At 37.1% G+C, this 27361-nt stretch overlaps 1 protein-coding gene across 1 annotated transcript in view; it reads right to left on the reverse strand.

Annotated features, from left to right (window-relative positions):
• The window catches only part of LOC150081645 (uncharacterized), a 981095-nt gene that overhangs the window by 637958 nt on the left and 315776 nt on the right, over positions 1 to 27361 (reverse strand). The window contains exons 18-19 of the mRNA XM_090380575.1: positions 20785 to 21006; positions 15402 to 15564 (exon numbers count right to left, since the gene is read on the reverse strand). Coding sequence (XP_090236701.1) covers positions 15402 to 15564; positions 20785 to 21006 — 385 coding nt within the window. The remainder of the gene's footprint in view (positions 1 to 15401; positions 15565 to 20784; positions 21007 to 27361) is intronic.

Consider the following 27361-nt stretch of genomic DNA (forward strand, 5'->3'; position numbering starts at 1 on the left):
AATCAGATTATTTTTGGATTATCAGATTTGAATCTGATTATTTAATCAGATTTTGATTTGATTATTTCAGAATCAGATTCAATCAGAATTAGGTTTTGGCAAGGAGACATTGAGTGCAATTTTATCATACATTCCTTTCCAAAAACACTATAAACAAGAACAGATTCTGGGAGTTCCACAAGCTTATTTCCAAATCAACTTTCAATATCTGCAATTGTTGTTTAGTTATAAATTACCTTTGTGCACTAAAATCAAAATTTGCCAAACCAACAAAAAAAAACAGGCATTTCTAGTTGTTCCTTAAATGTGCCCACTTCACAGCACCAGATGAAACTTTATTCCAACAATAAACTAGCAGGCCGAAAGAAAATTTTTACGTCTATCCTGCAACCTCAGTTTAAATTTATGTCTCCTCATGTGTGGGCAAAAGTGAGGATGCCATCAACATTTAACCACTTGGCCTGATGTAGCCAAGTGGTCAAGAGCGCAAGTGCAGTAGCACACGCTCTTAGAGTGGACCATGATTCAAGCGTGTGACTGCTAAATACGATTAACATTTGTATTAATTGATTTATTGTAAACTTCACTGATCTGGTGGTCATGCTGGAGCATAAACAAGAACATTTAGTTTACCCAATCTATTCAAAGCTACAAACACATCAATCAGATCTCCTCATAGGGTGCCTAGTTTCTAGACACTAATTTACAGAACTGAACCATTCATCCTAAAAATAACGTTTCCCTCGTTAATCTTGTTGCTTTTATCTGCATGCATTCCAACAGATCCACATCCCTTCTAAAATAAGGCTTTCAGACTTATATGCAGTAAGAAAAATGTGATATAACTATTGCTTTATATACAGAAATATACCTTTATATACCTCCTTATCCCTAATGGCAATATTCCTATATATCATTGACAAAAATCACATGAGCTGTCCTGACATCGTGTTTGCAATGTTCAGGAACCTTCAAGTCTGACTATACAATTATTCCCCCCCCCCATGCTTTTTCATTTCCACTGCCTTGAGTGCGGTATTTTCTGTTATTCTGGGATTACTGCTATCCATATCAAACTTCAATTGCAATTTCACAACCCATCAGCCTAATTTTTCTAGATCTTGTTGCAGTAGCATAACCTGATTACTGTCATTAACCACCTTGACAACCTTGTTATCATCTGAAAACTCCCTTAGACATTAAGCCTGATATACTTTAATCAGTATCATTAATAAATATTGAAAACAACAATGGATCCAGCACTTGAACCCCCTTTGGAAATGCCACTAATAGCATTAGTCCAAGAAAGAAAATTTTTGGAATAAAAATTTATGTGTTATTCTCAACTCTCAGTAATACATTATTGTGTTGCATTAGTTAAACAGCAAGTAAGCATTTGAAAAGACAAAAATATACATTTAAAATATTTAAAGTGAATTTATTTATTTAAAGGCAATATATAAAAAACACATCATAGAATTTAATTTTTCTTAGAAAAACATAACAAGCTAACATGATTTTTGCCTCTACTAACTTAATAATTTTAAAAAAATAATTCTTAAAATTTCATATCAGCTCACAAATTGTACATATGAAGGTTTTTGTTTTTACCCATAATACATATATCTTACTACAATTTAGGGAAGTAGCTATGACACTGATCTATTCTACTACCTGCTGTATTCATCACTCTTTCCTTTAGGAAATAGTGATGAATACAGTAAAGTTTCTTGTGTTGCAAACTTTGCTAGACTGTTCACTTCAACAGACTTTGACTACCAACTAGAAAATTATAACACTCCAGTCTCAATTAAGCAAGACGAGTTGGATGCTTAGTTTGTGATTTAAACTTATCTAAAGAGAAAGAAGAACTCCTTAGTTCTGAGTTACAACAGCAGAATTAACTTGAAACAAGAACTAAAATTACAATACATTAAAAACATCACAGTTTTCAAAATACTTTGTTATATATAAGATGGTATGTGTTTATCTGCAGAGATTAGTTGTAAAACAGTAGTAGTAATAATGGCAAATCATGCAAGAAAGCAAGCTATTCAGCCAAAAAAAAAAAAAAAAAAAAAACCTACACAGTTCACCCATTTGTACCTCCAAGAATATGTCTAGTTCTTCCTTGAATTTATTCAACCCATCCGTTTCCACAACAACAGATGGACCCCTGTTCCAACAACCAACCACCCACTAGCCAAAGGCAAACTTCCGCACATCTACCTTACAACCATCAATCCCCAACTTGAATTCATGCCCTTCTTTTGTGTGTGTGTGTGTGTGTGTGTGTGTGTGTGTGTGTGTGTGTGTGTGTGTGTGTGTGTGTGTGTGTGTGTGCGCGCGCGTGTGTGTGTGCGCGTGTGTGTGTGCGTGTGTGTGTGCGCACGCGTGTGTGTGCGTGTGTGTGTGCGTGTGTGTGTGCGCGTGTGTGTGTGCGTGTAGTCACAGCAAGAGGAAGAATGCCATTAACATTCAACTTACACAATCTATTCAAGGCTTTAAACACCTTAATCAGATCTCCCCATAGATGCCTAGTCTCAAAACACTGCAATTTGCAGAACCGAAGTCTTTCTAGGTAAGAGCGCCCTTCAGTTTCCTTCACCGGTCTGGTTGACCTTCTCTGCACCCAAACAAAAACCTGGTTTTTGGTTCATCCAGAAAAAACTTAAAACCCTTAGTGTTTATCTGTACAGATATCTGACCAAACTTGGCACTAAACACAATACAAATGAATGGCATATATTAAGTTCAAAAACAGTTTTTCTGCTAGAAATGCATTCCCATTAGTTGCTCTACTTCATGCTGTTGGTTTTGAAAGGAATATATGAAAGTATGTCCAAGTCCAATAAAGTACCAAGACTTTGCATGGAATGCCTTATGATCATCACCGCAGGCATTTCATGCCTGTAGTGATGATCATAAGATAATTGGATTACTCATTGGTCTAAAGGGATGTTTCATAAAATACTGTTGTATTCTGTTTGCAAGATAGTCTTGCATACAACAGTAAATCATAATACTGTTTAGCAATGAGAAACGAGACAGGAATTTTTAACAGAGAGAATATAAGATATGTTCCACTGGTTCAACCAACAAAAGTTCTTCTTCTTCTTTAGCATTAGCATCAGTAGAGGCATATGATGCAAGAAAGCAAGCTTATGCAGAATCAGCAAAAAAAAAAAAAAAAGAGGCGCCTCCGTAGCCAGGAGCAGCAGTGCGTAGCACACGCTTCTTGATTAGACCGGTGTTCAAGCCCGTGACCACCAGATACGGAGGATGCGGAAAGGTCAGGAAATAACCACCGTATATCCCTGGAGCAATATGGCCTTAGCTGCTAATGCTCTAAAAACCAAATAACAACAACAAAAAAAAAAAAAAAACACGCTCCCATTTCACCCCTCCGTTCATTCCGAGTACACGGCCAGCTCAGCCTTAAATTTATTTAGGCTATCAACTTCCACAACAAAGGATGGAAGTCTGTTCCACCAACCAACCACCTGCTGGCTAAAGGCAAACTACCACACATCTATCCTACATCTGTCTTTCCTCAATTTGAATTTATGCCTCTCAAATGATTATTCTGAGCAAGAGGAAGAATTCCATCAGCATTGAGCATGCTCAAACCATTCAAGGCTTTATACACCTCAATCAGATCACCTCGCAGGTGCCTAGTCTCCAGACACTGTAATTTGCAAAATTTAAACCTTTCTTCATAAGAGCAACCCTTTGTTCTATTCACTAATCTTGTTGCCCTTCTCTGTACTCGTACCAACAGCTCTACATCCTTCTTGAAATGAGGCCTCCAGACCTGTATACAGTACTCAAGGTGTGGCCTGACCATTGGCTTATACAAGGCCGACCGGGCTAGCCGGGTGAGTAAAGTGCCTGCCTAACAACCTAAAGGTCGCGGGTTTGAATCCCGCCTCAGGCTTGGATCAAAGTACTGCAAAAACCTTGGGAGGTGCATTATGGCCACAGAAGCTGATGCGCCAACAACTACCAAACCAAAAAAAACACCATTGGCTTATACAAGGGAATAATCGCCTCCTTATCCCTGCTAGAAAAACTCCTGTATATCATTGACAAGAAACCATGAGCTACTCTTGCAGCCCGTCTACACTGCTCAGAGAACTTCATATCTGCATGCACAATAACCCCAGGTCCTTTACATTCTCTACCACTGTCAGTGTAGTACCACAGACTTGATACGTTGCTCTGGGGTTGCTGTTTCCCATATGTAGTTTTTTTTTTTTTTTTTTTTGATTTGGTAGTTGTTGGCGCATCGGCTTCTGTGGCCATATTGAACCTCCCAAGGTTTTTTTGCAGTACTTTGATCCAAGCCCGAGGCGGGAATCGAACCCGCGACCATTGGGCCCATATGTAGTACTTTACATTTGTCAATGTTAAACTTCATTTGCCACCTCTCAGCCCATCTCCTCAACCTTTACAGATCCTGTTGCAGCAGCAGCATAACGTCAGTAGTGTCCTTAACAACCCTGCCAACCTTTCTATCGTCTGCAAACTTGGACATTAAGCTTGATATACCATCATCAATATTATTTATAAATACAGAAAACATTAATGGACCCGACACTGAACCCTGAGGGACTCCACTAATAACATTAGCCCACGATGAGCAGTGTCCATTGATTACCGCTCTCTGTCTTCTTCCACTCAACCATAGCAGCAATTTGCCTCCAACGCCACACTTCTCCAATTTGTGCAGCAGTCTTCCATATGCAACAGTATCAAAAGCCTTTCTAAGATCCATATATATGATATCAAAGTTATTCCCTGCATCCAGTTCCTTTGTGACCAAATCATAGTATCCAATCAAATTGGTCAGGCACGACTTTCCCTGAACAAAACCATGATGTGTCCAAGCTATAACTGAAGTCTTGTCTAGATGATACTGCAGTGCTTCTTTAAAAAGTGCCTCCATTAATTTTCCTGGAGCAGAAGTTAAACTAACAGGTCTATAATTACTTGTGTTGCCCTTTGTCCTCCTTTGTGAATTGGGGTCACATTTGCGCATCTCCAGTCCATGGGTATCTCCCCTAAGTCCAAAGAAGCTCTAATAATTATGGCTAAAGGTTTGCTTACTTATTTTGTTGCCTCCATTAATATAACTGGATAGATCCCATCCACTCTGGGTGCCTTTTTTATGTTTATCTTCAACAATTTCTCCTCCACTTTCCTCTCAGTTATTAGAAAATCATCAAGCTCACTGCCAGAGTTTAACTCACCTCTGGCATTCCCCTCCCTGAATAACTCCTCATGGGTGAATTTAGATGCAAAATACTCATTTAGTTTGTTAGCCAACTGAGCAGGATCATCAACAGTTGAAAAATCAATATCCAGTGGACTAATCTGATTCATCCCTTTCCTTCTGGAGTTTACATAGGTAAAGAACTCTTTGTTGTTTTTCTTTGCGTCCTTTGCCAAGAATTTCTCATAATCTGCCTTTGCCTGCCTAATCTCATTTGTGACTTGGTTACATACCAGCTTATATCTATCATAGTCTTCCATGTCACCCATTAATTTATATGTATCCCATGAATTTTTCTTCTCTGCCACTTGTCTCATTTGTTCATCTGACATCCATTTAGGCCTAAACCTTGAACAATATTTCTTTGTTGCTATGTAAAGCCTAGTAGCTTCCAAGATAAATTCTTTGAATGCTTCCCAATTTGAATTTGCTGTTGGCAACATCATCAGTTGGTCCCACCGTATAGAATTTAAATACTGTCTCAGACCACCGTAGTCACCTTTACAAAAGCAAAAACCCTTCCCTTTACCCCTGATGGTAGTTACCTGTTTGAGTAAATCCCATTTCAGCACACTGTGATCACTGTCACCTAGTGGTTCCTTTATCTGCAGATTCTTAATGCATGAAGAATCACTACTGATAATCAGATCAAGAGTATCACTCCCTCTAGTTGCCTCCCGAACATGCTGATGTAGTAAACAATCATCCTATAAATCCACAAATGCCTTGCTAGTGTGTGAGTGACCAAACCACAAATTCCAGTCAATATCTGAGAAATTAAAATCCCCCATTTTAAGACTCTCTGATTTACTGGCCCACTCTATTTCCCTGTACAGTTCCTTATTATACTCATCAGGGTCATTAGTCCAATATCACACTCCTACTCTCAATTTTGATCTCCCAATGCTTATGTCACACCAAACTGACTCGACACTGCACTGTCCAGCGATGTTGACTGGCTTCACTTCCTTGGATTTTATGTGTTTCTTAACTAATAGTATAACCCCCTCCTCCCTTCCTCTCTTGTCTATCCTTCCTGTACACATTGTACTCCCCAAATTCCATTTCTACATTCCTTATATCTGTGTGACACCATGTATCTGATATAACAACAACACCAGCCTTTGATGTTTTGGCCAACACCTCAAATTCATCAAATTTATTTGCTAAACTCCTAGCATTGGTGTACATGCAAGTATACATGCACCTGTTCCTATTGTTAGCTACACTAACACAACCCATGTGTTTACTTGTACCGCAATGACTCCCAGCAGTCTCCGAAATACCCTGCATCTTGTTTTCCAGGCTGCTGCTCATTCCAATAGAAGCAGTGCAATCATCACTTTCACCTCTGCCAGTGGCTACTGTTAATCTATTAGTCCTTGTATCCCCCCAAGCTAGCAGTTTTCCAACCCACCTCACACTGCCTCAATAGCATCAGCAAATATTCTTGCACCCTTTCTATTTAAGTGTATCCCATCCCTGTAGAAGCAGTATCTCCTGTTAACAAGTACAGACCAGGCTGAAAAAAATTCTACTCCTTGAGCATTGCACAATCTTTCCAGGGCTGAATTGATCGACAAGGCTCTCATTATATACTCCCTCCTATCGTGTCTGGGCAGAATTGCAGACACTTTCAAATTCAACCCTAATTCACGGCTTTTTTTCAACAGTGACCTGTACTTGTTAAGTAATTCTGCCAGCTTCCTACTCTTAATATCATTAATAAGGTCATCTTCTTTGACCTTTATACATAAAGCATTAATGAAGAAGTTCAAGTTTTGGATAAAGAAGGAAAGCAGATTCTGCTACCTAAGGGAAGTATTCCCCAATTTAACAGCTGCAAAACCAAAAGAAGAAATTTTCATTGGGTCTCAAATAAAGGAAGTCCTCAAAAATGTATTTAAAACAAGCTACAGGATATTGAACTAGCAGCTTGGTGATGCTGTTGCTATTGGTATTGGGCTTAACGACACAAGGGCCACTGAGGCCAAACTGTGTCTGTTCATTGTTTATTTACAGGCAGCATATAGCTATAGATATTAAATTATATTCTCCTGAACAGTTCAGTATATTTTAGGTACATCAAAAGTTCTATGAAGTAAGATAAATCATGAGAGGTTCAATGTGGAGAAAGATTGAAAAGCATTGGAGCAGATGGTTCAATGTAAGGGACAATCAACCAGAAAATGACGAACCATAAGTTGGGTCAGGCAGGATGAACACTAAGGTAGGTTTTCTCCTAACAGTAAGAAGAGATGTGTATGATGAGTGTGTGTGTCTAATTCTAAGTCCTGCCAATACCACATCCTCTCGCCTGTTTTGTCAGAAACCAGTGAACTACAGCTTTGGTTCTTGCTTTATCTAGTAAAGTTTATTGTTGGTGTTACTTTTCCAGAACTGTGACCAGTTGTCGTAGCATGCTTTGCGAATGACAGGCTTATAGTCACTGTAAGGAACCTGAGGATGTTGTGAGAGAGTGGAGACAGGCTTATAGTCACTGTAAGGAACCTGAGGATGTTGTGAGAGAGTGGGTTGAGGATGTTTAGCAGCAATGTCAGTACTTTCATTTCCTAGAAGGCCCCAGAATGACCAGGATCCAGCAAAAACTGATTGACTGATTGGACACGCTGCAGGAGATTAACTGGGAATGAATGTATTTCAAGATAGGATGGGAAGATGAGAAATTCTTCCTTATGGCAGACACAGTACTGAGGGAGTCTGTGTAAATTATTATGGTGAGATGAATAGATCAATAATTTTACTAAGTGCTAACTTGACAGCATATAATTCAGCGGTGAAAACTCTGCAGGCTAATGGTAGTGAGGCGGTGGCAGTAAATGAAGGAAAAACTGCAGCAGCAGCACCTACCGTACTGGCAGTTTTCAATTAGCCAGTACAGATTTTACAGGCACAGGAGTTCAGAGTAGCATGAGCTGAGTGCAACTGCCTGATATTGCAAGGAGGTATGACATTTTTCCCCCACTGAAGAAAATGTACATCATAAGAGGCAGAAAATGTCCAAGGTGGATGTTTGTTTGTTATTTGGTTTTTAGGAGCATTAGCAACTAAGGCCATTATTGCTCCGGGAATATACGGTGGTCATTCCCTGACCTTTCCGCATTCTCCGTATTTGGTGGTGACAGGCTCGAACCCCGGTCTAATCAAGAAGTGTGTGCTATGCACTGCTGCTCCTTCCCACCTGGCTACGGAGGTGCCCATCCAAGGTGGAACAGGAGCAGTTGTGTTCTGAAAAATATCACTTAAATCAATATTCCAGTTCTGAACAAGCTCTTTAATCCTGAGTGAAGCAGGTCTATTTTCATTTGGTTTGCTCGCATAGAACAAATCCCACCGAGTATTATAAAGATACTCCCAAATGGGGTGCGATGGAAGACTCTGGATTTTTACAAATGAAAAACCTTTTGTGGCAATAGGAAATTGTTGGAGCAAAGTTGAAAAATATGTAATTAATGATATTGAAATTTTGCAAGATTATTTAATTAAAAAACTTTCGAGCCCACAGTCCAGTAAGGCTCCTGGAGTTGATGGAATATACCCTATAATCTTAAGGGAGGTGGCAAGTGAGTGCATTGAACCAGTGAGGCTAATTATGCGAGCATCACTAGACTCTGGGGAGATTCCCTTGGATTGGAAAAGTGCCAATGTATCTCCCATACATAAGGGTGGCTCTAAGAGTGAAGTGGGAAATTATCGATCTGTCAGTCTGACTTCAGTGGTAGGGAAAATCATGGAGCCAATGATCAAGGGTGGAATTCAGGATCATTTGGATTGAATTGAAATTCTGAAGGATACTAAGCTTGGTTTTGTAAAGGGAAAATCGTGTTTAACAAATCTGGTTCGCTATTTTGAAAGGGTCATTCACGAGCTGGATTTAGGGAATAATTTCAATATTGTTTATTTAGATTTCAGCAAAGCTGTTGACTCAGTCCCACATGAGCGGTTGCTTTATAAGCTAAAACAGGTTGGAATCACTGGGAAAATCCTTAGATGGATAGCAGGATGGCTTCAGGGCAAGAGGCAGAGGGTTGTGATAAATGGCTATTCCTCAGATTGGGTTGATGTAAGAAGTGGGGTTCTCCAAGGATCAGTATATAGGGTGTGATGTCTAAATTTGCAGATGATGTTAAAATTGGTAGAGTAGTTAATGATCACTGTCAAGCTGAGCTTCTTTAGAGAGACCCAGATAGACTTCACGAATGGTCAGAAAAATGGCAGCTATGCTTTAACCCAACAAAGTGTACGGGAAACAGTAATTCCAAAATAACTTATTCAATTGGTGGAGTTCAACTAAACCCAGTACTGGAGAAAAGGGACTTGGGTGTTACGATACGGTCAGACATGAAATTCTGTGAGCATTGTAAACAGGTTGCAAGGAAGGCCCATGGTGTCCTATCGTTGATCTATCAAACTTTTGCGAGTAGAGATAGGGACGTGATAATCCCATTATATAAGGCTTTTGTTAGACCACACTTGGAATACTGTGTTCGAGTATGGAGACTGCACCTAAAGAAAGACATCGAGCTTCTTGAAAGGGTGCAAAGACGGGTAACTTGCCTGGTGAGATCGACAAAAGGACGTCCTTATGAAGAAAGACTTCGAATATGTGGGTTACAGAGTTTGGAAACTAGACACCTTTGGGAAGATTTGATTGAGGTGTTTAAGGCTCTGAAAGGCATCATTAAAATGAATGAGGATGAAATTTTCAAGATTATAAATGATGATAGAACTAGGGGACATAAATTCAAGTTTCAGGGGGAAATGTTAAGATTGGACTGCAGGAAGTTTTATTTTAGCGAGTTATAAATTACTGGAATAAGTTGCCTACATGGGTGGTAGAGGCTGACAGTTTGGGGAAATTCAAAAGTCATCCGGATAGTACCTTCAGGTCAAGGAAGCATATAGGATGATAGGTTTAATTTCCTTTTCTTTTATTAATTATTATTTTTTTTTATCATTGTTTTATTCGGTTTTTTTTTTTTTTTTTTTGGCTAGTGCAGCATAAGCCATAGGCTTTCTTGCACCATGCAGCCATTACTAATACTAATTTAGCAGCATATTGGAGCAGTAATGTTTTCCTACAAAGATGTAATGGAGGATCATGCAATTCGGTATAAAGACTTTGGACAGGAGAAGTCCTGAAAGCTCCTAGGGCTGTCCTCAGGGCACCATGCTGTATGACGTTCAGCTGTTCCAATGTGCTTACCCTACCAGAGTCATATACTGGAGAACTATAATCCAGGCGTGAACAGATTAGGGACTTGTACTGGTGTAGTAAGGTATACCAATCAGCTCCCCATGACATGGATAAGACTGATCGAAGTATGTTCAAATGCTTTAGACAAGTAGTTCTTAAATGAGTGATGTGAGCTTGGAAGTTTAGCTTGCTGTCCAATATCGATCCAAGAAATCTAATGGTATTAACAAGTGAGATTGGAGTTTGTTTATTTCTAGTTCAGGATCAGGAAGTAGAGCACATAGCTTGCAGAAATGAGTGGCAGTGCATTTATTTTCTGACAGTCAATGACTGTTCCATAAAGTCCAGGATTCTATTTTGTTAATGGCTAGTTGCAGCTGCCGTTTGATGGTCTTCATTCTTTTAGACTGACAGGAAATGGTAAAGTCATCTGCATATGTGTAAGTTCCAACTGTTTTTGGGGTGTTCCATGTCATATTGCTAATTCAAATTGCAAATAATGTTGGACTAAGTATCGAACCCCATGGTACTCCTTCCTCTTGAATGTGAGATGTAGAAAATACGTTTTTACATCGGACCTGAAAATACCGAAGCTGCAAGAAATTTTGAATCCATTATAATACCATGACACCAAGTCGTGTAAAATGCCTTTTCAAGATCTAAGTTGACCATGACTAGATACTGTTTCATGACGAAGGCATTGCGAATATGAGATTCAGTTTTTAAAGCGCATCTAGCGTTAATCTGTTCTTCCAAAATCCATACTGATGGTCTAGTGGGAGATTCTGGGACTCCAGGATGTAAGTGAGCCTTGTATGAACCACCCTTTCGAAAATTTTTCCTACCCAGCTTGTGAGAGATATTGGCCTATAATTAAGTTTGTTGCCTAATTTTATTATGGCGATAATGAACGAATTGCTCCAGGAAGAAGGATAGGCATTTTCAGAGAAAATCTGATTGTAGAAAATCAACAGGGTACCCAAGTCCTCTTCATGTGAATGCTTCAGCATAATGTAATAAGCACCATCTTGGCCTGAAGCACTGTTGGGAGATCTATTTAATGATTCTTTCAGTTCTATTAGTGTAAAGGGTTGGTTGTATGGTAAGGAGTGATGCATTGAGAAGTTAATTTTATACCGTTCTGCACCATCTTTAATGCTCTGGAAGGAGGAAACATAGGAGCAAAAATAGAGATGGCGGCAAAAGATTCTGCTATCACATTGGCACCTTCTTTAGGAGTGGACATTTCTTTCCCTTTCCAGTGAAGTATTGGAGATGGCAGCCAAACAAATTTGCCATTTAGCACCTGTATCCTTCTCCAGATGATCCGTGTGTCTGTGTCTTTTGTGGTTGATGATTGATGCAAAAGCAATCCACAAATCGCATTTTGCTTTCCTTCTAATTTGCATTACTTTTGCTTTAAGCCTTTTATAAGCAATTAAATTACTGGTAGTAGGTCACTTCCAAAAATTATTCCATGGACGGTTTTTCTCTTGTTTGGCATCAGAGAACTCTGCATTCCTCCAGCGATTTCGGTGAGCCCAATATGAATTGGATTTTGGAATAAAAGCATTTGCCACAGTCAGAATATGATTGGTGATGTAAGCTGTAACATCATCAATACGTTTCTGTTGAACATAAATTCTATCTAAAAACATTTTGGCAGAAGTGTCATCCCAGTTCACCTTGCGAAACTTCCAATTGGATCGTTGATCAGGATTTTGAGTTACCAATGTTTGTATTGTGCAAATAATTGGAAAGTTGTCACTATTAATGGGATCGGAAAATACCAACCATGTCAAGATTGTAAAGATGGATGGAGAGCAAATTGACAAGTCAACTGCAGAAGTAGATCCTGTAGGTAGGTGGGTGGATGTATGTTGGAGATCCAGAGTTTAGTAAATTAAGGTCATTATTATTCATAAATTCTTCAATTGCCTCTTTGATCCATTGTATTAGAGCCCCACAAAGAATGGTGTCCATTTAAATCACAGAGAAGACAAACTGGAGCTGGGAGTTGGGTAAACAGATTGTCGAATTCTGAATGGGGAAGAGGTAGAGATGGTGGAATATAAGCATAAACAAGGATGACTGACGTACCAACTGAAATACGAGCAGCCAGTGCGTCTAGATTTGTTCTTAACTGGATTGGCCTGGATGGCATGCCAGAATTAACAGGAATGGCTATTCCTTCACGCGCAGGAGACTCCAAGTTCCTATCTTGTCTGTACAAGATACAATTTAAGAATTTTGGCGAAACTGGGGGAGACAAGAATATTTCCTGTAGGCATATACCTATGGGATTGAACTGAGCTAATAAATCGCTTAAGTCATCAGAATGAGTGCTTAGTCCTCTACAGTTCCACTAATTAGGTTTGGCAGAGGATGATTCATCTGACTGCTTTTTGTTTGCATGACATTTTTTCCATTTTTTTTTTTTTGGGAAGTTGGGGCATCCAGTGTCCATAGTGTCATTCGCATGAAGTTCTAGTATGGGTTCCTCATTATCTAGATGTACATCTACTTCCATACTACTGGTTGGTGATTCAGCTTTCTTGCTGTCTTTGTTAGTGTCCAATTTTTTACTCTCATGTGAGACCATTAGAGTATCAGCTTTTTTTTTTTTTTTTGGTAGTTGTTGGCACATCGGCTTCTGTGGCCATAATGCACCTCCCAAGGTTTTTGCAGTACTTTGATCCAAGCCCGAGGTGGGATTCAAACCCGCGACCTTTGGGTTGCTAGGCAGGCACTTTACCCACCCAGCTAGAGTATCAGTTGGAATACTAATTGGAGTGTTATTTGTGTTGCTGGTTTTAGTTTTAGGCATATCTTTTCTGGAAGCTGATAAGGTTGCTTTAACCCAGTTTGCCAGAGGTGTTCAGTGGTATTGACACATCTGTTTGAACTGCAGTTGAAAGATAGCTTCTGGTGCGTGATGCACAGGATAGACTAGGCATGGTCAAATCAATTTGTCTACGTGCTTCAGGATGTGACTTTGTGTTCTATTTTGTATCTTTGAATTTTCTTCCTGATTTTCCACATATCACATGATTTAGAAAAAGCAGGTTGGCTCCCTTGGCAGTTGGGACACATGGGAGTTGAGGCTGAGCAATCTGTGTATGATCCTTAGAACCACATATAGGACAGGTGGCATCTCCTCTGCTTGCCTGCTGAGAGCGGCCATATTTCTGGCATTTAAAACAGCGAAGAGGATTCGGGATGTACGGCCGAATTTGGCAGTTTAAATAGCCAGCTTTTAGTGTGGATGTTAAGTCAGGAGTGCTGAAAGTTAAAATAATGGATTGAGTTGGAACCAGATTTCCATCTTTTTTTAATCATTATACATTTTGCACCTATTACCTTTTGGTTATTAAGTTCCTGAACTAGTTCCTCTTCAATCACTGCAAGTAGATCCCAATCTGTGATCATGCCTTTCGGTGAATTTAAGGTATTGTGTAGAGTAACAGATACTGGCAGCTCACCAAATGTCTTTGTATTTAATAGCCACTCAGAATGTTTGGAGGTGGCTGTTTCAACAAGGAGAGCTCCGGATTGTAATATCTTCACCATTTTTGGTGATCCCACAATAGATTCCAAATATTTTTGGATCATAAATAGTGATAACTTGCACACAAGCTGAGATGACAGAGTGTATCACCAAAAAGTTCGGTAAGTTAGGGCACTGTGCTTCTCTTCAAAGCCTTTTGGGTTTGTTGCCGTCATTTTCACTGGTATGTCTAACCTTCAGCTTGATTGCTCTAAAGGTGGAAAATTATTTAAATCCATCATTGCTCCTTTTAGCCCTGGGAGAGTTACTTCCTTCTCACAGGTTACCAGCCCCACCAGTGTGGAGGCAGTCCTGCTTGGTGCCACCAGTGACCAAGCAGTTGTAGTAGTAGTAGTCAGAGTTTGTTAGTAATTCATATATACATGCACTAAATAAAGAAAGATAGATTTGCTTTCTGAGTTCCTACTTTAATGCTTTAAGTAAAAAACCACTTGAAGTGAATGAAAGAGAAAAAGTCAATAGAAAACAACGGAAACTTTATCACTTGAAAAGAGCACTCTATATATTGTAGAGAAAATTGCTTGTCACTATTGCTTGCCAGACTGGGCCACAGCTTGTTGATCATTTAAAGCAATTGTGCATGGATTTAATGAAAGAAGGAAGATAATTATGAATCTCTGGTGTCAAACTTGACTACAGGGCTATGGGTTGCCAAAATATTTGAAAATTCATATTTCTTCATTTCCTTCTGTTTTTTTCTCTCTGAATTTGGGAAATATAAGTGATGAGCAAGGAGAGAATGTGTTCATCAGGATAAATCTGCAATGGAAACGAATTAACAAGGTTGCTAGTATACTGCCACAATGGGAGATTATTGCATTTTCTTAAGTGGGAAAGAAAAATGGACTATAAGAAAAACTCTGAGTGGCAAACGTTTCTAAGGAAACAGAATGTACTGAGTTTATTTAAAGTATTTTAAAATGAATAAGTTAATTTTTAAGATAGCATATGTATTACTATATAATATTTGAAATTGGTCATTCTTTAAGTATACTAAAATTTCAGTATATCTTTCAATGGAGACATGACAGAGATATAATTTGGTGATTTTTGGAATGAGCATATCAATTCCCTTTATAAGCAGCAGCTTTTTCTCCAGAGATACAAAAAAAAAAAAAATTTTTTTTTTATTGGCTAGTGCCAACAAAATAATTTTGTTTTTATTAGCTAGTGAATAGCTAATAAAAACAAAAATATGTTTTCCCCTTATTACAAAGAAATGATTACAAACAGGCAATTTAGTGATTATTTCATATTTCTATACCGTCTGATGAATAATATGAATGTTATTAATTAAATAATTCATAAATTATTTCTAAACTCCACTAAATATAAAATACCTAAGCAATCTTGACGGGAACATCCCATCAGTTCAAGCTGCATACATGGTGCAACTGCATAGTCCATAACTATAAGACGAACATAGCGGGCCTCTAAAGGTACTTGTAAGTTAATCACTGCAAGACCAGACTCTCCATCTGGAGTAACACGGAATTCCAGGGGCTGAAAGTGTCAGTGTGCATTACATATATAACTATTTTCTAACTAATTCATAAAGTTTAAGAATGCAAAGAAAATATATTAGTATCATAAAAAAAGAAAAAGAAAAGTAATATACATATATACCTTGGACTGCACTGTATTTCAGATACATACCTCTATTCTTTTTTTAATTGAATTTTTCCCCACTTTTTGAGATTAACAGATATGAAAAAAGAAATAACCAATTAACTTTTCACAAATAATTAGTAATTAATTAATAAACCCTACTGTACAAGAAATCATATACAAAAATAGATAATATTCATCTCAGCAATATAATTTAAAATTTTGCTCTACCACTGAATCAAGTATTGCTAGCACTATATTATGGGCCTTGAATATGATTTACTGATACAAGGAAAAATCCCATATTACAGATGAATATTAGCAATTGCTGATATTCATCTGTAATATGCACCAATTTGTAAATCAAGAGTTGCTTGTAAACATCTCAACTCACCAAAGACTAGTCATGCACTAGAAACTTAATTCTTGGAGTGATAATTAAGTTGTCATTGGGGTGATAATTATGGTGGCACAGTAGGCATGTGAGCATTTAGAATGGAGCAGTTTCTAATATAGTTAATATAATGTATAGTTAAATACACTAACTATAATGTATTTAATATAATGTATTTAATTTCTAATATAATGTATAGTTAAATTTTTGTATAGTTAAATAATGCACTTCACACAGCACTGGTAAATGTATGTGGTTTACTCCTTAAGATGAGTAAAGTATGAATCAAAATGCAATACTGAGTATAAGTGCAATTGAAGACTTTTAAAGGGATGGTTTTATAAATATATGAGGATTCATGAAGCTATCCAGGAAAATGTTTCAGACACGGGGTAATCATAATTTAAATGGACTTGTTTTGCACAATTTTTAAATATTACACCCTGATTGCATTTTATTGCATTTATAACTATATAAATATTTATACAGTTTGTAGTTTGTAGTTTAGTTAGTTAAATGAATCCTGTAGTTTGTAGTTTAGTTATTTAAATGAATCCTGTAGTTTGTAGTTTAGTTATTTAAATGAATCCTGTAGTTTGTAGTTTAGTTAGTTAAATGAATCCTGTAGTTTGTAGTTTAGTTAGTTAAATTAATCCTGTAGTTTGTAGTTTAGTTAGTTAAATGAATCCTGTAGTTTGTAGTTTAGTTAAATGTTTTAGTCCTGCTCTTTCGGATGCAACAATATTCCTCATGCATTACAGGAACCCGAAGCAAAAGGCCTTTTCCTAAGTGACCTATGTGAATGCAGGTAAATAATTATAAAGTGATATTTATTCATCTTTGAAAATGCCATGCACTATAAATGCACAGGTAAACAAATACACAGATCATTTCCTGATCAGATGTCGATCACAGTGACATAGTGTTTTTTTGTCTGGCGGCACTGGGGTCTCCCCCAACTCTGCATTTTTACTCTGTGTAGAATACAATATTCTGCATAAGGCCAGGGTGTGTGTGTTTTGTGAAGTATTATATTTGTGAAGTGTGGATTGTGTTGTTCCTCTGGCCACTTAAATTGGGGATAGGGGCTATGGAGAGCCACTAACAACCCCAGTTTACGTCACCACCACGGGGAGGCAGGCCAGGAGCCATTAGGAGAGAAGGAAGCTCTGGCGGGGTGAACCTTGCGGTAGCCTAGGCAGCCAAGGAGAGCCCAAAAAAAAATTCATTGGAAAGGAGATAATGGGGAGATAGGAAGAGGGTGGGATAAAAGTGGTAGAGAACAGAGGGGGCAGTTGTTGAGGCATCTGCCTGATTTGAAAGGGGACCCCTGGCATAGGACACCCATCTTGGTCCAGAGGGAATGGTGGGAGTTGAAATTGGGCAGTGGGGCAGGAGCCCCTAATGTTAATTTTAAAAAAATATTAATTTTAATTTATCTCATGAAATAAGCTGGAAAATCATTATGTTGGTGACTATTTATGTGCTGTTGGACTGCATCCCCCCCCCCCCCAAATGTATTTCTAATGGTCATGTGCACATGTTCAAGGAATGCAACCCACACAGAAATCACACAACTGCTCTTTATTTCCAAATGAGTATTGGCAGCTTTAATAATTTATTACTTATTGTTAGGGCAATGATCTTTTTTTTTAATATGACACTGTTCTTTCTATACACAGCCATGTTGTATAGGCATGGCTTTGTATGATAAGAACACCACTTTGTATGATAAGAACACCACTGTTTCATTACCAGCAAAGGTTAACAAACTTATATGTTGCATTCAATTAGTAAAGTAATCAGTTTTGTTGCCTAGAGAATGGAGCATGTTCCATCTTTTTAATTGTCACATGAAAAAAAATTACCAATATGCACACTCTCACATAAAGAAATGTATTGCACCAAGAAAATAAAATTTGCACAACTAGAGTTCCGATGGTGTGGCTAGCCAACTCTACACAAGCACAAATAAAAATGGGCACCAACAGCATTACACTGTGTGTGCGCGTGCGTGTGCGTGTGCGTGTGTGCGCGTGTGTGCGTGCGCTGGTGCATGTGTCTGTGTGTGCGTGCGCGCGTGTGTGTGTGTGTGTGTGTGCGCCTCGATGTTAGCTGATTTGCTTAATCTATAAAAATTAAAATTGTTTATCAATTCTGTTTATCTATAAATAATCTTTTATGACAAAGGGGGATTATATATTTCAATGAATAAAAGAATATATAAAGCAAGAGCTGAAGGAAGTCAATTCAGCCTATTCATTTGGAGGAAAAGAGAATTTTTTTTTTTTAATGAAAATCCCAAACATGAGAGGTATTATAACCTACAGCACTTAGTACCATCCATAGGTTGAGGGCTGAGAAGATGAAAGAAGATACTTATTGACATTAAACTTGAACTTCTGTAGATTATGATTTTCAAGAAATACAATGAAGGAAGGTTGTTCCAGAAAATAGAAGTTGAATATATAAATGAGAAAGAGGAAAATTTGGTTCTGTGAGTTTGAAGTTGGACAGTAAAAGGATATTAACTGGTTCTCTCACTTGTTCAGACTGCTTTTCAAGAGAGAGTAGGAATTATAGAAGCCAATTCAGAACAGTGGGAAAAAGAAGTATCTATACAAAAAGTATGCAGCAAAAACAGAACGTCTATGAGACAGAGAGTGGAGAGACTATGTTAGTGATGAGTCATTAATTAACCTAACTGTCTGCTTTTGAATGAAATCTAGAAGCCTGAGAGAGGTATTGGGAGCACCGCCACAGATGTGAGAACAATAATTCCATGGTAGAGTGGATCTGCAATTTGTAAAGCACAAACTGCCATTTGAAAGAAAAGTAATGCCAAGAGCTAAAAAGAAAATGCAAGTTTTTAGATGTAGATGAAGCAATATTTGTAATGTGCTTATGCCAAGAGAGATTAGACGTCAGGGTAATACCCAATAGAGATATATGATCTTGCCTAAAAATCAGTGTCATCAAAGATAAGCACAGGAGCAGAAGTAGTAGTAGTAGTAGTAGTAGTGACATGTGATGCAAGAAAGCAAGTGTATGAGCTTATGCAGCATCAGCCAAAAAAAAAAAAAAAAAAAAAAACAAACCATTTCCTCCAAATGCCTGTCCAGTTCCTCCTTAAATTTATTCAACCTATCAACTTCCACAGCGACAGATGGAAGTTTGTTCCAGCAATTAACCACCCGCTGGCTAAAGGCAAATTTCCGCACATCTATTCTACATCTGTCTTTTCTTAATTTGAATTTATGCCCCCTTAGGTTCGTAAACTGAACAAGTGGAAGGATCCCATCAGAATTCAGCGTGCTCAACCCATTCAAGACATATATACCTCAAGTTATTGAAGATAAGCAGAATCAGCTAAGTTATCTATGCCCCACTGGAGAATAAACCAGAAATCAGCACTTAAGGAATAGGTAGGTGAAATAAACTGGTAGGTGAAATGCAATGTGCTACCATCAGCAAAACTATGGATAGGATTTCTAGTCAATGGAAGAAGGTTATTAATATACAAGAGGCAAAGAGTGGAAAAAGAACTGAACCTTGTGAACACCAGCATTAGTGAAGTTAGAAGACAGAGAGTCATCACCCGCAGTGAGCAGTCAGAAAGAAAACTGGATACTGAATAATAAAAAAAAAAAGTTGGCAAACCATAAGATGGAAGCTTATTTAGAAGATTTTTATACCAAACACGATCAAAAGCCTTTGAATAGTCAAGAGCAACTGGTTGAGTTTCACCTGGTTGAGTTCCATTGAATTTGTCCATAGATGGGTAACATAAGCCAGAATATCACCAGTGGAGCGACACTGACGGAAGGCATACTGGTGATCACTAATCAGATGGAAGGTTCCTAGATAGTTTAAGAGTTGGCAGTTAATTGATTTCTCCATTACTTTAGATAGTAGAAATAAATGCAGTGGGACAATAATTGGATGGGAGGGATTTGTAACATTTTTTAGGAACTGACTGGATATGAGCAAATTTCCAAGCAAAAAGGTAAAACACCTCTGGAATAAAAAAGTGACACAGAACAGGAGTAAGTTCAGGGGCACAGGTTTTAAGCATAAGTGGAGAAATATTATCAGTACTTGGAGCTTTCTTAGCATCAAGAGTGTTCAAAATCCTTTTGACATCCTTTTGAAGGAAAACCACAGGAGGCATTGAATGGAGTGTACTGTGAATGGTGGGAGGTGGTTTACCAAGATCATCATACACAAGTTGGAAGGAAAATAGGATGCTAGCAGGTCAGCTTTATCCTTGGCTGAAGAACCATCTGGTTTTGACAGAGGTGGGATTTGATGAAAGAACAAGAAGCAAGTTTTCTACTCTTAGCCTGTTCAAAATCTAGTTTGAACTGATTAATAGCTGCTTGACAACTGTTGTGAGCTTTGGTGTAATCAGAAAATGAAAATGGAGATTTGGAAACGAGCCAATTTTTGATATTCAACATTCTGAGTATGTGGGTGGGTGAGTGGGTGCAAATGAATGTATTCCAGGCTAGCTTACATGTATATAACCTAATCTCACAACACAATCCTTATAATTTCACCTGATACCATGAAGCATTATAACTATTGCTGGCTTTTATAAAATTCCTTTGATATATATGTATGTATTAAAGGAACCTTCATGGACCTTTACAATGAGAGTAGAAAGTCAATGCAATTATACCATTATAAAGGACTTCATTTTATTCCATGAGAATACTCACTCTGCCTGATACATCATTATAGTCATGAAATATATCTGTCAGGTCATCTGTATACTTTATCTGCAGACTTAGTGGGAAAGCATGAGAACCATCATTTCGTATAACGGGTTGAATGCGACAGCCTCGAATAACAGTTGGTGCAGAAAGGTCAATTTGAACCCAATTTTCTCCAATTCGAGGGATGTTACCACACCAACCTCTCTGACTATCAAGACGAACCATCTGTTACAGAGTAAATATAATTTATTAAAACAATGTTTGTCATTTCTTTTCTATTTAAAAGTTTATATCATTTAATATATTTTCTGTGACTGTACTTAAAGTCACATTTTATATACTGCAAAATCAACTAACATGAAATTTAAAAATATGCCAATAAGAAATATATATATATATATAAATGGGTATTCAATGTAACCCCTTAAAGATAATGTTTAAAGAGTTACATATGAAAAGAGGTATACAGTTGATGATATGGTTTCAGTGAATGCAGAATTAATAAATCAGGTATGGCAAATGCACCTGAAAGCACAAAGCAACATTAAAGGATGCAAGAGTAAATATAAATTATATTAATAAATTGAATTAAGTATGCATAAAAGAATGTGAAAGTTACACAAAGTGCCAATAAATAGAAGGGTGAGGAAAGTAGAAAAAGAAGTGTAGTAGATTTATGAAAGGTGAAAGAATGTTAATATCCTTGAGGTTATGATGAATTAAGAAAATTATTGGCTGTATTGCCAAGCCAGTATAAATTGGGGTAACTGTAAAGTAAATTTAATACATCAAAATACTAATAAAATGCAAATAAAATGAAAATAAAAATAAAATGAAAATAAAAATAAAATGGTGTAGCTGTCATTAGATATGGGGGGGGGGAACATTTTTAGTAAATGGTCTAATTTAGGTAATGCAAAAATGCTTGATCTGATGTCAGCTGAAATAAATATTGATACATGATCAGGTATTTCATCAGTGGACTACACCTGACCATGTATCAGGAACTGAATTTCTATACTTGTACATAGCAGTAGAAGTAAAATGAAAGGCCAAAAAAGCAACGAAAATGAAATTAGCACTTTCTAATACAGTACAGACAAGGTAGTCCCAACGCAGCGTAATTTATATAGGCAAAAATAATTTAGATAAAAATAACTATCTAGTTGATATAAAAATGGTTAATATCAATATGTTTAATATAAATAAGTAGAATTTAGTGTACGATTTAATTTTGTATAGATAGGAAATCAATGTATTTTAAAAAATAGACAGAACAAACAAACAAATGGTATAAGGGCGAAGTATTAAATTAAGGATGAGAAGGATGATTTTAAATAAATAAAGATGAAAAATAGCAACAGAAGTAGGAACGTCCATGTCACCTCGTATTACACTGATAGTTTAACGAATGGGAAGAACTTTAGAATTAGACAGCAGACAGATAAAAAGCATAGAAAAAGTTATTAAATAACAGTAAGCTTGCTGGGGTTGTGAAGCCCAACCTTATAGTAAGGGCTCTGGCATTTGTAAGTGTTAGTATTAAAGGGAACTAATACCAAATGCTTGTATTGAAAGGAAAAATATGTCAAAACATGCTGAGAAATAAATCTAAAATGAAACCGAAAGTATGATAAGACAGTGAAAGTGTACAATACCTGGAGTATTTCGAGAAATACAAAGCGAAAATGAGCAGGCAGGAAAAATGAAGGTGGGGAGATGAAGTGCACAAATTCAGTAGAGTAGCTGAATGCATGCAGGCTTCAACTAAATGATTAATATATCTATATGATAAAGCAATTTATAGCAGTGGAGTGAACTTGATAGTAAGCTATGAAGAAATTCAAAATAGTGGGAAAATGGTAACCTCTATAGTTGTATTTAGAATACAAGTGCATGGAGATAATTTATAATTAGTATTGGAAAAAGAAAAAAAACGCGGTTGGAATATTATGGCTTTACTGTAATAAAGTCATACAAAATTAAACATTACCATTAATATATAAAAAATTATACGGTGGCAAAAACATATACACGTTAGACCAAATGATGGGGCTATGTTATAATAAGCTGAATAGTAAATGTATCAGAATATGGTAAACAAGAATATCAAATATTTTGAGATATAAATAAATTAATAATTATAATCTATCCAAATTTGCATAAAAGTACATCCAAGGAAAAAGAACTGGTTTAAATCCATAGAAATAAGTAACATGGTGACTTAAGATCCAAAGGTGGTGTAGTTAAGGATCTGTTTATAAAAGAACATGAAATAACATGAAATAAGTCCATGTATATGAAACAATTCCAAGGAAATATTTATAGTATAGCAGAACAGGAAATAATTCCATGTATATACAGACTTATCTGACTGAGTTGTTGTTGTGGTGGTGTTTTCTGCTGCAAGGGCTACTTAGGCCATATTGCACCCCCAAATTAATTGAGTTACTTATGAATCTGACTGAGAAAAAAAAAATAAATAAATAAAAAAAATAGAAAATTTCTGATCACAAAAGCATTTGATCGCAGCCCATCGTGTTCTCTCTTCTAACAGAAGCAAGAAATGGAATGGAAATACTTAATCATGATTGAGTTATGCTACATACCAATAAAATATCTTCTTACAACCTACTGCTTGAATGGTTAAAAAAATGATTTTTATTGTATGAGTGCAGGTGTGTGTGTTAGAGAGAGAGAGAGAAAAAGATCAAATCAATTAATTTAAATTTAGTTCTAGCCTGTTTTTTAAATTACCACTATTTATTGCTAGACTATAGCAGTGCTATTTGAAGTTAGGTACACACTGTTAATATTTTAGGGTAATGAAACATGTAATACTGCAGTGTTCAGTCTAGCAATACTAGACTGAACAAAAGGAATAGTAAGACCACATTGCTTTACATAACACATTAATCAGCTTTGTTCCCTAATGGCAAACTTCCTGTATAACATTATCAAAAATCCTATGAATATCTCTGTCAGCCTGTCTGCATTTCTCAGAGAGAGCTTCATACCAGACTGCAATTTTTCATTATCAACTGTCTTGAGTTAATAATGATAGTGCTACTCAACTACTACTACCAAAATGAAAATGGTGTTATTCTAAGATTACTGTCACCAAAATGCAGTACTGCACTTATCAATGTTAAAACTCAATTCCCACTTTTCTGCCAATCAGTCTAGTTCAACACTAAACATGTAATAATAGTACATGAAGAGCAATGGCCATTTATTACTACTATCTGTCTTCTATCACTAAACCATTGTTAATCTATCACTAAACCATAGTCTTCTATCATTAACCATTGTTAATCCAGGGCTTCTCAAAATGTGCAATGTCATGATCCTTAAAACGATAAATGAATTTGTGCAACCCCATCCCATATAAAAAAAAAAAAAAATTTCATTTGGGTTAGAGTTTGGCAAGAAATCATTAGCATTAGTTGAGGCATATGATGCAAGAAAGCAAGCTTATACAGCATAAGCCAAAAACAAATAAATAACCTTCCCATTTCACCCATCTGGTCACTCCAAATGTTTGTCTAGTTCAGCCTTAAATTTATTTAAGCTATCAACTTCCACAAAAACGGATGGAAGTCTGTTCCAGCAATCAACTACCTGCTGGCTAAAGGCAAATTTTCACACATCTATTCTACAACTGTCTTTCCTCAATTTGAATCTATGCCCCCACTCAGGTTCTTAATCTGAGCAAGTGGAAGTATCCCGTCGGCACTGAACCTGCTCAAACCATTCGAGGCCTTATACACCTTGATCAGATCACCTTGCAGGTGCCTAGCCTCCAGATGCTGCAACTTGCAGAACTTAAGCCTTTCTTCATAAGCACACCCCTTTGTTCCTCTCACCAATCTTGTTGCCCTTATCTGTACTCATTCTAGAAACCCTACATCCTTCCTAAAATGAGGCCGCCAGACATGTATACAGTACTCAAGGTGTAGTCTGACCATTGCCTTATACAAAGGGATAACATCTCCTTGTCTCTGCTAGCAAAATTCCTATATATCATTGACAAAACTCCATGACCTGCTCTGGCCACCTGTCTGCACTGCTCAGAGAACTTCATATCTGACTGCACAATTACCCCCAAAATAAAAATAAATACAAAAATAAATAGATAAGCAAGTAAAAAAAAGTTCAATTTCAAAACAGTAATAATTTAAAGAATACAATATTGCCAGAAGTTTAAAAAATCCTTGTGCCTTTGCTAAGAAAATAAAGCTGGTCAAAAACTGATTTGTAAGCTAAGTAATACTCAAAAGTCTAAGTTTGACAATGGCAAAGTAAGGCAAACTTTTAAAAAAAATTTGGGATCCTCCATCTAAGTAGTTTACAACCTTTTGCATTCCTGTGGGCATAGTTATGGCTAACAATTTGAGGAAAAAAAAAAAAAAAAAAAAAGGTAAAGTGCAGCCATTATCAACCCACTGCAGGATGGAAGCCTCCTCAACAATTCATGCTGAGGGAAATTTGACCATAATCTGCCATGCTGGTCCAATGCGGATTGGCAGATCGACCATATTCAGCAGTCGGGGGCTTGAACTCCGGTCTACTCAAAGAGCGTGTGCTACTGCACTCCTGCTCCTGACCAATACGGAGGCCGTTTGAGAACCCTTACCTAAATAAACAATACTAACGTTCCTAATGCTCCAAAACAACAATTGTACCTGTGGAAAAGTATCAAAAGCTTTACTGAAATCAAAGTATATGAATTAAAATTTTCTTTGCGACGACCTCATAGTAGTTAATAATAGTGGTTATCAGACTGGTAAGAAATGAGCTATTTTTAACAACGCCATGCTGTGATTCCTCTATGGTTCCTGTCTTATCAAGATGACCTTACATTACTTTAACTCTTAAATCCATTATTTTTCCTTGGCATAATTAAAAACTTAGAAGTTTGTAGTTATTCGCTTCACCCTTTGAACTAACTTAGTTTAAAGGTAAGACATTCCAATCTGCAGGTATGTCCCCTAAATCCAAGGATGCTCTCATTATTATAGCAAAAGGTTTGATTACCTCTTTTACAGTTTCTTTTAATATAACTAAATATATATTGCATATTCCTTCAGGTGCCTTATCTATTTTTATCAGCTTCCTTTCAGTTATCCTAATATCATTTACCTCCCAACTGGTATTACACTGCAATTATTGCAACAGATATCTTATTAGCAGATGGGACATAACATACCTGTTACTATCGGTATTCAAATATGGTGATTGTGGTGTGACAAATTAATAGTAACTCAACATGCCTGCCATTGAGCAATTGCTGCTAAATATATTTTATAAACCATATGTCTTACTGATGTTACTTGGCATCAGCATCCCTTTCCAATGATCACTGGAAATAAATTCAAGTTAATTCTATTTATAGAATCGAATCCTCATAAATCGTGGAGTATTATTTTAAAAACCATATTCTGCCCTAATCAATAATTTTCAAATAATAATCCATTATTAATTTTTTGACAGATTTTGAATATAATTTTTTTTGCCAGACTGTAATATAAATGCTAAGCTAGCATCTATGTCAAATAAACTATGTCGAAATTGTTCCTCACATCCAGCTCACGACTAACGAGCAATTGAATTCAAAAAATAGCAAGGGCTTAATTTTTCAGTACTCACCTTGATCGATCTGCAATTGTTATGGTTTGAATGGCAAGAGGTGACTAGCTTTAAGGTGACTGGTTCTTAAATTAAGGGGTGGGTAAATAGTAATTATAATGGAAACGGGATTAAAATATGTGCACGGAAGTAGACCAGACAATCCTAATCATACAGCCAATACGCTTGATCTTTTTCTCACAAACAACCCTTCTAAGTACAAGGTTGAAGTGAGAGGTCCTTTAGGCACTTCAGATCACAACTTGGTGATTGCCTCTTCTCCAATGGAACCTTTATCTCATGGCTATTCCCAACCTCGTATTGTTTGGCATTACAAGAATGCAAAATGGGATGACCTGCGAGACTTCTTTTCTTCTTTTCCTTGGTCTGATTACTGTTTCAAAACTTCTGATGTCAACGTTTGCTCAGATCGTGTCAATGAAATTATTCTTGCAGGAATGGAATCCTTTATCCTACACTCCACTTTAAAATCTCGTCCTTTATCTAAACCTTGGTTTTCCAATAAATGTGCTAAGGCTGTCCAAGAGAAGAACGTTGCATATCGTAATTGGCTTGTTTCTAATTCTTCAGTTTCATTTTCTGCCTACACCAAAGCGCGCAACAATTGTAAAGCAGTTATTAATCAGTCCAAACTAGAGTTTGAACAGGCTAAGAGTAGAAAACTTGCTTCTTGCCCTAATGGTAGCCAAGCATTCTGGTCTCTTGCCAAAGCTATTGGCCGCAACTTTTGCCCATCTCTGCTCCCACCTCTGCCCAAACCAGATGGTTCTGTTGTCACTTCAGCCAAGGATAAAGCTGACCTGCTAGCATCCCATTTTTCTTCGAGCTCATGTATTAATGACCTTGGTAAAACACCTCCCACCATTCCTAATACGCTCCATTCAATGCCTCCTGTAGTCTTCCGTCAAAAGGATATCAGAAGGATTTTGAC

The sequence above is a fragment of the Mastigoproctus giganteus genome, chromosome 8 (assembly GCF_048544385.1).
Source record: "Mastigoproctus giganteus isolate SK-2022 chromosome 8, ASM4854438v1, whole genome shotgun sequence".
Lineage (NCBI taxonomy): Eukaryota > Metazoa > Arthropoda > Arachnida > Uropygi > Thelyphonidae > Mastigoproctus > Mastigoproctus giganteus.